At 43.9% G+C, this 15,903-nt stretch overlaps 1 protein-coding gene across 1 annotated transcript in view; it reads right to left on the reverse strand.

Annotated features, from left to right (window-relative positions):
• FANCA (FA complementation group A) overlaps nt 1-15,903 on the reverse strand; it is a 36,695-nt gene that overhangs the window by 11,152 nt on the left and 9,640 nt on the right. Inside the window, exons 10-28 of the mRNA XM_032993525.2 lie at nt 15,407-15,473; nt 14,691-14,803; nt 13,667-13,743; nt 13,073-13,214; nt 12,362-12,495; nt 11,240-11,350; nt 10,728-10,823; nt 10,571-10,630; nt 9,004-9,092; nt 8,538-8,598; nt 8,394-8,443; nt 7,189-7,265; nt 5,710-5,814; nt 4,993-5,135; nt 4,469-4,539; nt 2,940-3,039; nt 1,915-2,114; nt 1,388-1,484; nt 939-1,115 (exon numbers count right to left, since the gene is read on the reverse strand). Coding sequence (XP_032849416.2) covers nt 939-1,115; nt 1,388-1,484; nt 1,915-2,114; nt 2,940-3,039; nt 4,469-4,539; nt 4,993-5,135; nt 5,710-5,814; nt 7,189-7,265; nt 8,394-8,443; nt 8,538-8,598; nt 9,004-9,092; nt 10,571-10,630; nt 10,728-10,823; nt 11,240-11,350; nt 12,362-12,495; nt 13,073-13,214; nt 13,667-13,743; nt 14,691-14,803; nt 15,407-15,473 — 1,970 coding nt within the window. The remainder of the gene's footprint in view (nt 1-938; nt 1,116-1,387; nt 1,485-1,914; nt 2,115-2,939; nt 3,040-4,468; nt 4,540-4,992; nt 5,136-5,709; nt 5,815-7,188; nt 7,266-8,393; nt 8,444-8,537; nt 8,599-9,003; nt 9,093-10,570; nt 10,631-10,727; nt 10,824-11,239; nt 11,351-12,361; nt 12,496-13,072; nt 13,215-13,666; nt 13,744-14,690; nt 14,804-15,406; nt 15,474-15,903) is intronic.

The raw sequence follows: 15,903 nt of genomic DNA on the forward strand, positions 1-15,903 counted from the left end.
ACGCAGGTTCAGATACACGGGACAGGAGGCATCAACCCAAGGAAGTTCCTATAGCGTTTCCCTTGCAAGAAACCTAAACTAAAACCCCGCTGGCATTCAAAAATTTACTGAAAGCAAGCCTATAAATCATCTCACACACACCCACACCCACCCACCTCTTTGACATTTCCAAACACGCTCATCATCTTAAAGTCTAGATACCAGAATGAACGTATGTTATTAGAAATAAGTGCTAAAATGAACAAAGCACCATAGTCAGACAGACTGGTATAAGCATCAAAGAAAGCTAATAATGCAAAGGTATTTTAGCCTTGTACATCAAGCTAGCCAAGCACAAAGAGTCATTCTAGTAACATGACAAACTCCTCTGCACAAAGACAAACTGGTTTTCTATGAACTAGGTTAAAAAAAGAAATCCTGTCAAATCAAATCCATTGCAAGGCTGGTATAAAGAGAAGAGCTGAGACGTTAACCTCCTTCATAGCAAGGCAGAGCCAAACAATCCAAGATATGCAGGTGGTTCAGGAGAACTTTGACATTTAGACAAAGCACCAAAAAGAAAGCAAGTATTTTCAGTTGTTTGATCCACCACCAGTTCAGGCAGTACACAGGAGGAAGCTAAGGTTATGGGCAGGCCTTTTCTCTACAGTTCCTGATCATTTTCTTGCTGATATGGTATATCTCGCCAAGCTTTCTGCTTTTGCAATAAGCACGACACAAAAACTTTACCTCTAACTTTTCTATTTGCACCTTATCGTCCCCATCAAAAATCTACAAATAACATCAAGCACATGACATCTTCAGCTGTCAGACCAACTTTTCTGGCACTAAGTTTTTACAAGAAGCTTTTTATGACCAATAAGGAAATTGCAAAGGGCAGATCCGAAAAAAGAAAATTAGTGTGAACTTAAGTCATGGAAAAAAAAAAAAAATTATACCTGGAATGCTTTTTCCTTTAAGAGCTCCTGAAAGCGTGCTTGCTTCCATAAACAGAGGCTGGCTTTTTTGTAATTCAGAGAGAGGCACGACAGGGAACTCCAGCTGAGGTCTGTTTTAGCCTCCTCGCACAGGATTCCCCGAGCTTCCAAGCACAGCCTTGGCACGATGTACTGCAGCTGAAACAAAAAAAAAAAAAAAAAAAAAAAAAAAAAAAAGGCATAAAACCCCTGCACATTTCCATCACAAAATAAAAAGGGCCCAGTGCGGCCTCTGGTTGAGTGAAACTGCCAAACGAGCAAATACACAAAAAGGTAAGATGGGAGGGTACAAAGATGCATTTTTTTGTAGCCTTCTTTGTACGTGTTATAGTTGCACAGGGGTCTGCAGCGGGAAACTGGACTGAGACTGATCTTTCTTGTAACGAATAGCAAAACTTTTTTCCTTTTACCTTTTTAACAAGGCTGGGAGGAAGCAGGGCACACAAATCTTCACGAGAATAGGATGAAAACTTGCACATAAGATAAGATGCTGCTGCAGTGCAAAACCTGATAAAGAAGGAACTCCGTTATCTGGTTGGTTCAATCATGTCTTTTCCCACTCATGAAAGTCCAAAGTCAAAGCAAAGACTGAATGTTAAAAATGCTTTTAACCAACATGGCCCAAACCTATTTGCCTTTGGGATCACTTCCACCTATGTGCTCCCAAGCCTAAGCACGTTAATGGCACAAATTCCAGAACCAGAGACGGAACTCAAACCTTTGCCAGCAACCAGCCAGTCCTTTCCCCAGCAGGCACCACAATCATCAGAACGCTATTTCACGCAGGACCACCGCCAGCCTGTTTCTCTGCGCAGCACAAACACCTACATATGCTCTGGAAATCCTCCACAGGAACACGGGAGCTTTACCAGCACCCCTCCGGTGGCAAACCTAAACCTTGGGAAGAAGCAAGGGTGTGGCGGATGCACGGTCTCACCTCATGCAGAAGGCAAACGACTCCTCTGTCCTGCACACGAGCAAGCGGTTCCAGTACTCAGAAACGGACAGGACCTTTTCAGGAACAGGCTGAGAAATCCCCAGATTGGCTTCCACTTCAGGAATTAAAGCTCTGGATTCACTTAGGTGGATCACAAAAGCTGCGAGTCCTAAAATGTGAGCATCATTCAGGGAAGGACCCTGCAAACCAAAACACAGCTGAAGAACTGGAGAGACAGACTGACATTTCTTTTGCTACAAAACCCCCTTTCCCAAAAAACCTCAGAATTAATCGAGTAGCAGAACCCTGCTTCTGCCCGTTGCCTAATTCAGTGCAGCAATATCAATTTAGCAGATGAGAGGCACCAGCTACATTAAACACGTTCTTCCTTCCTTGAAATTGTGCAGCTATCTTTGCTCAACCTGCAGCAAAATTTGTAGATTCTTGTAAAATAGTGACTTTGAGCAACTAGCTGTAAATTCAGCCCAGCAGGATTTGAGACTTTTGAGACTTTTTAGCTTCTATGACAGCTCATCTAGTCTATCAACCTTTTAATGTCACCTTTCCAATATCACAGGGTAAAGAATATAAAACCAACAGTTCTCTAAAAGAAAACCATGCACTGCTGCACCCCAGACTTGGGGTCTTACTTTTATTTTTAGAAGGTGCGTACAACTGAAATATTCAGTGTGGAAGCTTGGGAATTAAGCGTTCTACTATAGTCTTTTGGCTCTGCTCATACACTTGCTTATTTTAGCTTCTGTTAAAATGTATCTCAGAATACATTAACCTTCTACAGTAGGATTTCTGTAAGGAAACGTTCAGCTCACAATCCTGAGAGAAAGCTCATACTATTTGTCCAAAATGAGGTTTGTTTTTGTTGCCTTTGTCTATTTTGGAGGCCTGAGCTAGTGAAGTCCCTCCACAGTGCAGTCCTAACAGGTACATGCCCCACAGCTCAGGAAAAGGAGGTAGGATAGCCTTTAGCACACTATAACCATATGATTCATGGTTGGAAAACTGACCTGATGATAAATAAGCTGGCAGAGCCTGCCCAGAAGCGCTGGTAAGAGATTCCTGTGTCCACACATCATCTTCACAAACAAGGGAAAACATGGTCCCTGCCTGCAGAAGGTAAAAACCACATGCTCATTTTACTGCTGCTTTTTATCCCCAGTAGAGGAGGAAATATTTTTCAACGCTTAAACACACTGAACCTGGGCCATACTGTCCTGTATTTACAGGACAATTATCATTCCATTCATAGGCTCAAAGGAAGTGTCATTTTTAGAGTATACGAACAGAGGACCCCCAACAAAGTAGTGAACTCCACCAGTGCTCTGCCTCAAATGCTTCATAATACGTAGCCAAAGAGGTGTTCTGAGATCACAACAGGGAGAGGAGGAAGCTGCCTGGGGCACAGACAGCTTTTTTTCAGACAGAAAGCACAAGGTAAACAGAGGCAGAGCAATAAACAGGATCAGAAAACAAAGCAAGAGCAAAAAGGAATTTAAGGTCCTGTTGCAAAACAGAAGGGAGGGAGGGAGGGACTTTCCCACCCAGCTGACAGAAAAAAATATCTCAGAGGAGATATGATGGGGAGTTGGGCTTAGAAAAGAAGAGCATCCCAGGGAATTGTTATCACAGCTATTTTTCAGCACAGTTTTTCAATACAGATTCATCTGCTCCAGGACAAAACAGTGTAAAAGGGAAGGGAGGATGCACTGGTTGCCAAAGCACGCTGCGCTCCAGAGAGGGAGCTACCTAGTTCAGTACTGCAGGCAGCTGGGATCACAGGCAGCTCGTCAGTACGCTGCTTTCCAACAAAGCAATTTTCTCACTGAAATGTTGACCATGGTGTTTACAGACTTCTGTCACATCACGAAGGAGGTGGCTGTTAACAGAGTCCTTCCTGCAGCAGAGGAGTGCTACCTCTCCCTCCTCGTACGGGCCTGAATCAGACTGAGCTGCTTCCAGGGGCGGAGGGGACGGGAGGTAGAGAGAAGGTGTATCATGCTGCTCTTCCTGAGCCTGCAGCCTCAGACTTTATGCCTCACTCTTTTCATATTAGATATGGGATTAGGGATGAAGGCTGAACATGCCAAAAAGACACCCCGAAGACACGTCAGCGCTCACTGTCGAAAGACAAGAATTCTCCTCCCCTGATCTCTAGTGTCAGCCAGCAAGTAACTCCTGGACAAAAAGGAATTTGCTTCATTCCCCATCCCACACCTCTGAGCTGAAAACGCCAACCTGAGCACCTAGTATTTGTGGAAAGTTTCTATACGCTGTCACAGAGCACAAACCAGAGCCAAATGCCACTTTCTTCTGAAGAGATCGGTAACAACAGAGGAGAAACATGTTTTATTTACACATATACATCAAAGCACGTTAGTTCTTAGATTACAGAAACTCAGAGTAAAGCAGTCTGCAATTGCCAGCCTGGCACAGTAGTTAAGGAGCAACCAGAAACCCCTCCTTGTCCCTGGACAAGTGTTGGAATTCTAGTGGATTAACCACTTCTGATTTCCCCACTCTTTTACTTGCATCTTACCTGTCAGGAGGGTTAAAATAGGAAGCAGCGATTAGGTTTTGGCAGAATGATGTCAGCAGAAGATCAACAACCTGGAATAAGAGACACACTGCTAATTCCTACTTGTCAGGCTGGATATCCGGATCTAGTTTTTCTGCTGCATATATATTATGTTTCCCAACATTAAAACGAGACAAATTCGTTAATGACATTCACTACAAGTTGTACAGATCTACTGGCACCGAGATGGAAAATTAAGCCCATAACAGCCTGGGAAGGATCCCAGCACACAAGAAGTACCTAGAAAAGCCTGGTGGAGAAAGCCCAGCTCATCACAGGATTGCTCTAATAGACTATCTCAGTCATCCAAATACTTCCAGGGGGTTAAAGCATATGACTAGTCTGTGCAGGGCAGAACAAGGTAGACAAAAGGAGAATGTATTTCCTGTGCTCCGCAGACAAAGCAGCCTTTCACCAAGCTTTCCAGATGCATTTTTGCCTACCCAACCCCACTGGTTTCTCACGCCAAACCAGAGGGTACTCACACTCTGATGGCTGGGTTCCAGCCTGGGAGCAGAAACATCGACTTGGACTGGAGAATTCAAGGTAGCAGCTTCATTCTCATCACTGCTGTGACCCAAAACACTTGTGAGTCTGTCAGAAATCACTGCAATCTGTGCTGGCACATCTGCAGGAAGGTAAGAGGAGAAGAGGAGAACCCGGACAGAAGGCATGAAAGATTTACAACTCCACATAACAGGAAGAAGAATAAATGAAATACATACTCTGATCAGAGCCCCAAGTATATTATGAAAAGCTTTAACAAGGAAAAAATACTAATTGGGACAGAGTGATCATCATCTGCATTTTAGAAGGCAGAATTCTTTTTCCCCCAGAACTATTACCAATGCACTTCATAAATACTTTTTCACACCAGAAAGGAAAGAGCCTTCAATAGGAGGCCCCAGTCACCAGGTGAGCCCCAGGAACGGCGCTGCCCGTCTTGGCAAAGATCAGTGTGGCACCAAGTGATCACCACAAAGATGCAGACATGAAGTTCCAAACACCAGCACGGGAAATACGTCAGGCGTTAATAGATTATATATTCGTAGCTGGAAGGATTATACAGATCTGAAAGATTACCATTTTCAGGTATTAGTGGCAAGTAACTGCTGCTGCTTTGGCTAACATTACCCACATTTTATTAACGCAGCTTTTGTGCCAGTTGTTTACGGGTAGTTATAACTTGCCTTCCTTCCTACCTCCACATTTGGCCTGGTCCGCAATCAGCGTCCTTAGTTCAGCCAGTTCAGCCTTCAGCTGCTCAACAGGCTCTTTGGAATGGCTGGTCTCTACTTTTGATTCATCTAGACAAGAGAGAAACGCAACACATTGCCCTTACCTTTGTGCATTACATCAGTTCATACGATGCACTCAGCAATCTCTGCGTACATTTTCTGTAAACGCGGTATTTAATTTTCTGTAAGATGTAACAGATCCTCAAACTATCAGTCTGCCACATAGACAGCTTGGGTTTTACATTCAACATGTGCTATTTGATTAATCATTTACGAGTTTATGCCTAGTTGCAGAAAGGATTTCAATTTCTAAAGACAAGAGGCAAAAGAGCTCTCCTTTCAGAGTTGTCTTCCTACTTGCTTTAGCCCTCTGCCCCTCACAGAAACATTTGCTGTCCTCAGAAGGCTGGAACCAGTCATAAAATACAGAAGCAGACATTACAGCGTGAATAGTACATCACCAGCTTCTCCTCAAGCCCAGCACCATGTAACACACGTGTTACTCTACTCTGCTTTTTGTTTAAAAGAAGAAATAAAAGGAAATTCCTTTCACCACTAGAAAGAGAGTGCCACCAGCAACAAGCTGCCACAGCACAGCCCCAAAAACCACCCATACAGTTCATTAGGCAGGAACAGTCTTGTACACGGGCCAGAAATAACCCAGCCATGAACAAGAGAAGTAAATAGCAAAGAATAAGAATAGTATTTGTTATAAACACACTGTAAAGCAACAAGGTGTTAGGAGACTGTTGAGTCACCTTCATGTGCGAGAACGGGCACTGACAAACAGGGCAGGCTTAGAGCTGACCAACACTCAGTCCTGCCTTAAATCCAGTCCCTGCAAGAGCCCGGGGGGCCGGGATTCGGATGCGGGGGCCGGGAGGGGACACTGCTGAGGCCGTGCCACTAGAGGTCACTGCCAATTCAAGGACACCCGCAGAGCCCTGGCTGCGCGCCGGGATCCGGGCGATCCCGGCCCCGGGGATCCCTCATCCCTGCCGGTTGCCAGGACAGCCTCAGCAGCCTGACTGCACATCTGCAGCTCCCCAGGACTGCTCTGTCTCGCCTCTCCAGCAGCCCCAGAAAGCTTCAGGAGCCCAAAGCAGGAGCCAATTCCAGATGGGTCTCTGTACACGGCGTACACTTCTCTCCGCCGCGCTCCGGGAACGCTCTCTGCTCACTAGCCCGACCTTATGTGTCATATAAACCTGTGGTGGGGAGGTTGCCTGTTTTAAGATGCATTTGACACACCCACTTGCTGAAAGAGAGAGGAGGGCTCATTAAATACCTCAGTAAGACATAAAGAACACACATGTATTTACATGCAGATTAAAGACCTAATCAGCCGTAACTTTCTGCAGATTTTCAATTCAGGAGGGCATCAATGAAAAAAAATTAACTTTTCTTCAAACTGATCCGTAAGTAAATGTTTTATTTTTTTACCTTGTGACATTTTCTCTTTCATAGCACGACAGGCTTGCACGTATGTGGAGTACAAGTTCGAGGGTATTTTATCAGCTCTATAATAAGTAAAAAAAAGACATTTATTATACCACATAACCACATTCAGACTTTGGCTTTATTAAATATAAGCATAAACAACAGCTATGCTATGAAATATAATTACAGAGGCCCCAAAGCATATAGAGCATCTGAAGCATTTTTAATTATCATCTGACAGGAGGACCAGAAGTTTATATCCAAGGCTTTCCTAGCAAGTATTACACACGTATAACACACACTACACAAAAACAGTAGTACGTACATCATTAATGCATGCATGAATACCTATTTCATATATAATACGTGTCTAAGATCACGTAAGAGTGCAAGTTATGTGACATGCAGTATTCACACACCTGAAACCCCTGCGTGATGGAGACCAAAGTCTGATCTCTAACACTTGCTGGGCAGGCACTCAATACTAAAAAACACATTACATGAGGCTCCCTTAGAACTCGGCTGCTTCTCTTACAACTTTCATTTTAAAAAAATCATCCAATCTTTTTTAGAGTCAGACTGGAATGACAAGGCAGGTCCAAATGCCTCATCTGTAGGCAGTGCTGCAAATATTTTTTCTTCATGACGGGTTGCAGAAGAATTACTGGATGTATAATAAAGCTGTTTCTGCAATGCAGAAAAGCACTTTTCAACATGCACACAGGACAAGCTTGAGTTCTGAGAGGGGCTGCGTTCTCCTGGTGTCCCTTAAGAGCAGCTCATAAAGCATTAACAGACATTTAAGTTTTATCTTTCCCTTCTCCCATATCCTCTCCCAAAGAGAAAAGAGCCTTTCACAGGGGGGGCTCATCTTCCTGCTGAAATTTTACATTCAGCAGTATCCTCCAAAGTTTGCATAAAACTAGCTCTGGCCTGCAGTCAGAGAGCTGCATGGGACTCCTCCGAGATAATGGTTTCACAGTGGCCAGAGGACTAATTACGGAACTGAAGACATTCAACTACACAGGTAAGCTACCCCATCCACAACCTGCAAGCCTCAAACCAGGCCACAGAGTCCTGCCAAGAGGGTTAAAACACTCAGCGTCTTGTAAACAAGGGGTCAAAGCCTCCAATAATCCAATGTAAAGTCAAATGTTCTGAAGAGAAAGTCCAGAAGCACAGAAAATAACACTGGGAAGTCTCAATACCTCTTTAAAGAATCTATAAAAGCCATGCGCACATCTGGGGCTTTAGGGAGCTGCAACAGAAAAACAGGCAGGTTAGACACAAATTACCTGTCTGCAAGCACACATCTAAATGGGAGGATCAAAAAGCCAAAACCAAATACTAACCACACGCGGCCTGAGCAAAGCAGGAAGAAACCAGGAAGCATAATACGGTCGCCTGAAAATACTGAGACAGAAAAGAAATATAGTAAAATATTAACAATGCCAAAGCTGCAAAGTGCCATCTCATTACCTCAAGAATTAATCCGGCTCCTGCAAATAAGAAATACTCATGGTAACGTGCACAGCCACAGACAAATCAAGGTCAGATTAGCCAATAGTGATATATTTCTTTAATTTTGCTTGTTATTTATTACAATTGTGGACTGCTCTTGCAGGTGTCCATATGCCTTTTCACTCTCTGGACAAGCAGCCTCTATTTAGATGACCCCTGAGGCAGCAGATATAACAGGGGAAGAATTTCCCAAAACCTCCTTGGCCCACACCCTCAATATTTCTTGTTTTGTTATTTCAGTTTGGACCTGGCTTTTATTACAGCTAAAACCAAGAAGACTTGAAAAGCACACGGTACCTGGCTTCTATCACAGATGTCGGAATCTTCCTTGTGTGTTCAAATATCTGAAGGGCCTTTTCAACATCACGAAGTGCCTGGCCCTGGGGCTGGCTCACACAAGTAACAGTGAGAGAAAGAGGTGAGAAATCAAGGCTGACGATAATCGGCCCTCCTTGTTCTTTCAGGGTTAGTGACAGTTGTCTGTGCTGTGAAGGGAAGCGACTGAAGGAACACGACTGAGTAACAAGAACTACCTGATACGCAGAGTAAAACTGGAGAATGGAGAAACCAGGCCTGAACCATCAGCCTGCCTCGATAAGGCTGTTATAAATCACAGCTATTCTGGGTCAGCCCAAAGCTCTGTGCAGCTCTGTACGCATCTCCTACAGCAACTGCAGCAGATACTCCTGCTTAACATCATGTTTACTTCGTTGTCCCAAGGGGGACAATATCTTTTCTGTTCTGAATTTGTTTTATTGGTACTCTATTTTACTTTGTACACTTGGAATTAAGGCCCATAACCTTTGCTTCCAGCCTGTGCTACTACACTCCGGGCAGAGGGACTGCCGCCCCGGGTTTCTCTCGTTTGAGCCATCAGACATCTTAGAACTGCAGCAACCCAGGCCAGTTTCTCCATGGACAAACAGATCACACTTGGAATAAATTAAATGAAATCTTCACTTACGACTTTCAGTTCATAACAGCACTAGATTGCATTGCAGTATATTCAACTACCCTGTCTCCAGCCTGTATTTCAGGTGCTCCAGTTGACTGGCTGTATAAACGAGGCCTCCTAGACTGCCACGCTTGTGATCAATATATAGGAAAGAGCAATAGAGCCAAATGCTTCCTCATCAATTACTGTTGTTACCCAAAACTTATCATGAACCACAGTGTGAAAGTGCAGACTGTGGATTCTCTCCCCAAACCTCCTTTAAAGATGAACACTTTGAATACAACACCAAAGAGATGAGATGCTACACTGAGAAGAATCAAGATAGATAGATAGATAGATAGATAGATAGATAGATAGATAGATAGATAGATAGATAGATAGATAAAATGCTTTCCTATGTGATCAAATCATTGGGAGAAAATCCGCAGAGGGGAGTGTCACCACTGTAACACGCCGGTCAATCGGCAGAGCTAACACTGCCCCAGTTCCTGCAAACCTGTGGCTCTGCATCCCCACACCATACACCACCATTAGACCTCCCTTTGTCCCTTAAATCCTCCCCCACAGAAGCTTTCATTTATTTTCTCTACCCCACAGTACAGGACGGGCAAGAGGCAGCCAGCCCCCTTCCTGGCTCCAAATAGCAAATGCTGACTGGCTGGCTGGCTAACTGCCGACTTCCTCTGCAGCCCCATCACAGTCTGGTTGTCCTCTGTGTCAGTCTAGTTTTCATGAAACCTGGGGAGAGTCTGCACATTTACGGCCGCTAGCCCCTCTGTCTTACAGCTGGAAGAAGATCTGGCAGCATGCTCAAACCTGGTAGGAATGGGAGAGGTGGACGGCCTAAGCTCTTTCCCAGAGGAAAGGGGGCAGGACTGATGAGAAAACTGTCCGACAGAGCCGCAGTACCTGCACAGCTTCATCTGTGGAAGCCAAGTCTTCATAGAGCCCCATGTCTTCTATAGCAACCTGCGTGAGGTTACAGAGAGAGGCACAGGGTCACGACGCAGCTAGTGTTTTGACAGATCCAGAAAGAACACTTTTCAACGAGGCTATTTTTACTAACCTTGAGGTCAGCCAGTCTGGTTTTAGCCAGACTGATGTACTCCAAGAGAATGGACCGATGTTTTGTTGGCACAAAAGGCGGGTACATTATATGGACCTGAAATGTGACATTCACAAGATCTGCCATTTCCACAGGAAGTCAGTGTGAAATTACGGTTAACGTTTACAGTCATTTACCTCAAACATTCCCCAAAGATGATGTTATTGCTTGTTTTAAGATAAGCCATTTTCATGGCAACTAACATGCAATTTTTCCCAACAACCACCACCAAACAAAATGAGCGAAGCGCTTAAATTTAACTCCATGAAAAGAATTCTTCTTGTCACGTAAATAAAAGAATCTAGCCCTTGCTTATTTCAAGGAGAAAACGTTTTCAAAAACGTATCAGAAGTAATGCAATTACTGTAACAACATTAACAAGCAGCTGAACCTCGTCAAAGGCACGAGTACTTTCACTTTGGAGCAGTTCTGTTTCAGTCTTTAGAGAACCATCTCTACTGGCATCTTCTCACCTTCAAGTACGGCGCTGCTTCAAAGGGCACTAGCTCTGACAGGAACTCAAAGAAGAAGACCAGAGCTTTCTTACTGCTCCCGTGGCGACCACCGGCGTTCCCAAAGGAAGCCTGAAACAGGGGAAAATGCCAACGCAGCCTTTCAGCGTGGGGAAAATCCCTGTCCCAGCACTGCACTAAACTCAGCAGACAGATCCCAGACATCCATTAGTTATCCGCTTTCTGACAAGAGAATCTTTCCAGAGAAAAGTCTCCAGAGAAAGTTTACAGATGCCTCTACAGAAGTTTTCTTCGAGTTTCTTTGTCCCGTTTCCAGAATGCCTGCCACGTCACGCTCAAAGTCTGTTCTGATGTGCTACCATGAGCACAGCGCTTAGAGGAGTTAAACAAGGCAACGTCAAATTGCACCAAAGGACTGAGAATCATCAGGGAACCACAAATCTGCCAGTTTCTACACAGCTTTATCTGCGCGTTATAAGGAAAATAAGCCAGTCTGAGACTATACAGAACATAAGCGCTTTGCCTTTTGATACATCCTGAACACTACCAGCAAAGGCTGAGCTTAGATTTGCAAACTCATACAAAGGAATTAAACAAAGGTTTTAATTATGTGGAGATTTGCATACCGAAAATACCTACATGTTTACAACTCAAAGCTAACAACCAATTATCTATAAGGTCAAACCCAGCAATTAGAGCCACATGCAAACATCCAGGAAATAGGAACGCTTCATCTACAATAACCCACAACTTATGCAACAACAACAGTGCTGGTTATCAAGATACTGAAATACATCCAAGATTATGACTGTAACAGGAATTACATGTCTGCATTCCTGACAAATAACTAGAAGGCAAGATGGACTTAAAAGATGAAAGAATGGAAGACTGGAGAAAGCCAAATAAATATATTCCTTGCAGACACAAAGGCAGTAATAAATATTAAATCATTCCTAATACCAATACAATCACTTGTTACTCTTTCTTTCCCCCCACCCCTCTCTCTAATTCCTGGCTATCTTGTCTGAAATTAGGCTTTTGCTGTGCAGCAGAACATTCCTTATGCACAGGATTCTCACATATTTAAACGAAGATCGACAGTTGGACCTCATTCAGTCTTACCTTAAACCATTCGGAGTAAGGTGTGAACACAGCAGGGCCCTCCAGAGCAGCCTGACGAGCGATCAGGAATGCAGTGATCATATTTTCCATATCAAAACTCTCAAAGGCCTTTATCAGGAGATAGCTCAGTAGATCTAGAAACATAACACAAATAAGCTCAAACTTTGCTCTTGACAACTGTGCTGTCATTTGCTACACTAAATGAAGACAAATACCTGTGACAAAACATCTGCCACAAAGAAGGATGTGTAGTGCAGCTTGGAGAACCTTTGGGACTCGCTTATATTTTTTCATGCACTTTCAATGGTCAGATACTCTAGGATTTCAACCTGCAAGAACTGCAGGAAGCCCGGCAGTGAGATAATCAGTAAGAAACTTTAACAAACAAGGTCTCTTAGCAAAGGTGAGGTAGAAGAACTAAGCTTCCGTAATCACTACTCCAATTAATAATGGAGGTAATTATCAAATAACCACTCTTAGCTGTACCCAAAGTTTGAGAAGCATCAGGCACAAGGCCTGGCATTCACATCACTGCTGACGTGGCACATCTAAACGGAAAAGCAGATTTTTCTGCTGTTCTTTTCCATGCAGGAATCTCAGAAGAGCAACTATAAACGACTGGGCTGCTACACCAGCCGGCGTGGTTTCCCCCTGCAGACCTGCGAGGCAACAAGCACGTGTTAGCTGGCGGGCTTGCCAAGACCTACGTACCTTTGAAGAGCTGCTCAGCCTCAGCCTGACAGACCACCAGCGTGGAGACACAGGACAGGACATGCTGCCAGTTCACTTCACAGGTCTCCAGCACATGCTGCAGCTGGCCGATCAACTCCTTCGCACTGAACGGCACGAAGAGCTGGAAGAGCGGTCGCAACTCATTTTAGCAATGACACAGAGCCACCCGTAAGAGGGAAATGCACTGTCAAGATTAACACGTAGATGTTTTTTGCGTGGCTTTTGAAAAATCTACCCTGCATGCATGCTTTGCGTCAGCTTTCCAGGGCCAGATATCATCCTGGCTTGGAACCAGCATTGACCAAAATAAACAGTAAGAGTCTAAATCTTTCAGAAGTCATGTCATATTCTGCAACAGTAAAAATTATTATCTTTGTTCTCATTAAGAGCTTTGCACAAACAAAAGTCCCTGTAATACTTTTTCTTCATGCTTCCTCCTTCCTACAATTTCTGGCCGCTGGTTCAGATTCTGTGACTGGAATACACTAGTTCTAAATAATCTCATTTCAAATATTTCAATGAAAATAAACCCGAGATAATAAAAGTTCTCTTTGCAAAACCAGGAAGACATACTTTGCGATACAAAGTAGTGAGCAGCGAACAAGTTCTTGTAAAGCTCCACTCTTTCTGCATATGGATGGCATCAGACACTGTACCCAGAAAAAGAAAAATTTACTCTTCTGCAATAGATTTTAAAATACACCCAAAATGCATAAGTTAACCACACAAGATTTTTCCCTTTGGCTTTGGGAGCCAGACACATTCAAAACTGCCCACTGAAGTCCCCTCCCTCCCATTTGTCTTTAGAACACAGACTGGCAACAAGGACCGTGCTGTTTCACGACGGCACTGTCATCTCAAAGCTGTGCCTGTGTTCACACGTCTGTAGGCCAACACAGCACACGCAGAGAATCAGCGAGGAATCATCTTTTTCCTCAATAATCTCTTTCAGCAGGCAGCCAACAACGACACAGCTCTCCCACACAACAGGCAAGCAGCTCTACATCATAGCTCAGAGGGATTTTACCAGAGAGACTTTGTAGCCCAAACGCATTCCTTCCTAAAAAGATCAAGCTTTACAACTGCCAATCACGGATTAGAAACCTCCCTGCCTTTTTCTCTTCATCTACCAAAAGAAACACCCAGTCAGCAGAGGAAGGCAGCGTCTTGTGCTTAAACCTGAACACACACAGGGACCAGACTATTTTAGGGCCAAGCTCTCTCTGCAGCATCACCTCTCCCACCCAGTTTCTCCTTTGGCTCTCCCATGTCTGCTCTGCAAAGGCTGCTATTAGATGTTACTCCAAGTATCTGTTCACGAGCCGTCAGCTGAAGCTCGGTTTGAAGGCACTGATTTTCTACCTAAAGTTTTCTCCTGAACTACAGTCCTCTGAAGCCCAGATGAATTTTTTGTGTGTGTGTGTGTGACCTGGCACCCTGCTTATATGGGCCCTGGGAAAGAGTTGGGGAGTCAGGCAGCTTCTCTGGCTCTGGGTCCTCCAGGCTGGACCCCATTTGGCGAGGCACGGGTGGGATGGAGCTCCGGACACACAATAACACACCCTGGAGACACTCACCTCTCCCCGCCTACTCCTACCTTTCAACAAGGGGTTGTAGGTAAGAACCTCGGTCAGGGTGTGTCTAAAAAACTGCTGCAAGGAATCCGGATGAACCGCACTTTTATAAACTGACACACTGAACACATTCAGCCTATAAATGACAAGGAAATATTCAGAAACAATGCACAGGAAGTATGATCAACCAGGGACTGATTAGGGTGAATCACTCATTTTTCTTCTACATCTGCCTTCTCAGACTGCCGGTTATATACTTTTTTGTATGTATTCTCAAAAATTCTATCGGTTACTCAATATTATGTAGCTATCAGATCTACAAACTTGAGTCTAATGTATACCCCTGCACAGGACAGGCTTGACATGTACAAAGTTGTTAGACAAAATGGGTTTGTAAGCAGGAATCGGAGGAGAAGATGACAGCACCTTTCAGGTGTTTCTGCTCGGAAGCAGAGTGAGAAAACTTGACCAGGGAAACCTGCCACGATGCCAAGAGTGTTCCAATATTGGTTCAGTCCCTGCCAGAACACCCTTTCCTACCTAACACTTATCTTTTCACAAGCATTTTTATTTACACATATTTTGTTAGAGAGAATAGCAAACACAAGGAGCACTGAGGGGGCTGGTGTGTGTGTAAATAAATTTTAAAACCCCACAACATTCTTCCTATTTCAGTAACAAGTTTCACAGTGGATAAAAAAAACCTGCTGACATTATTCAGGGGAACAGTGTTTCTTACCAGAACCTCATGGCTTGCAAGGTGGAAACATCTTCTTGCTTCTCTTTACCAACAGCATCAAGCACCCCTGTACCCCAAAATAAAGACACAAAAACACAACGAAAGGAATGAAAACGGAAGGAACTGTGACACTAAACAACACATAGGAAATAACAGGAACAAGCAATTTGTGCACCTTTAAGATGGTGACCCCATTAGGAAAACATGCAGAAGCCATTCAGCAGCATTAAATTCTTACGAAATTTTTTTCCAAAAGTGACACAGTCTCAAAAACTATTAGCACTAACCTTGAACCAATTTAAAAGCACTCCCAAGAATGTGCTAATAATGAAGCCATCTAAAAATGCACATAAATTAGGAGTTCATTTCCAAACCCAATTCTAATTGTGCAGTGCATCCATGACTGTGAACACTGCCAAGCTGCAAGAGAAAAGTCTGTCTGGAGGCAGGGATTTGCACCAGAAAGCTTTGAATTAACAGCCCCTGGAAACAATGGT

This window comes from Tyto alba, unplaced genomic scaffold (genome assembly GCF_018691265.1).
Source record: "Tyto alba isolate M040663 unplaced genomic scaffold, T.alba_DEE_v4.0 Super-Scaffold_26, whole genome shotgun sequence".
Lineage (NCBI taxonomy): Eukaryota > Metazoa > Chordata > Aves > Strigiformes > Tytonidae > Tyto > Tyto alba.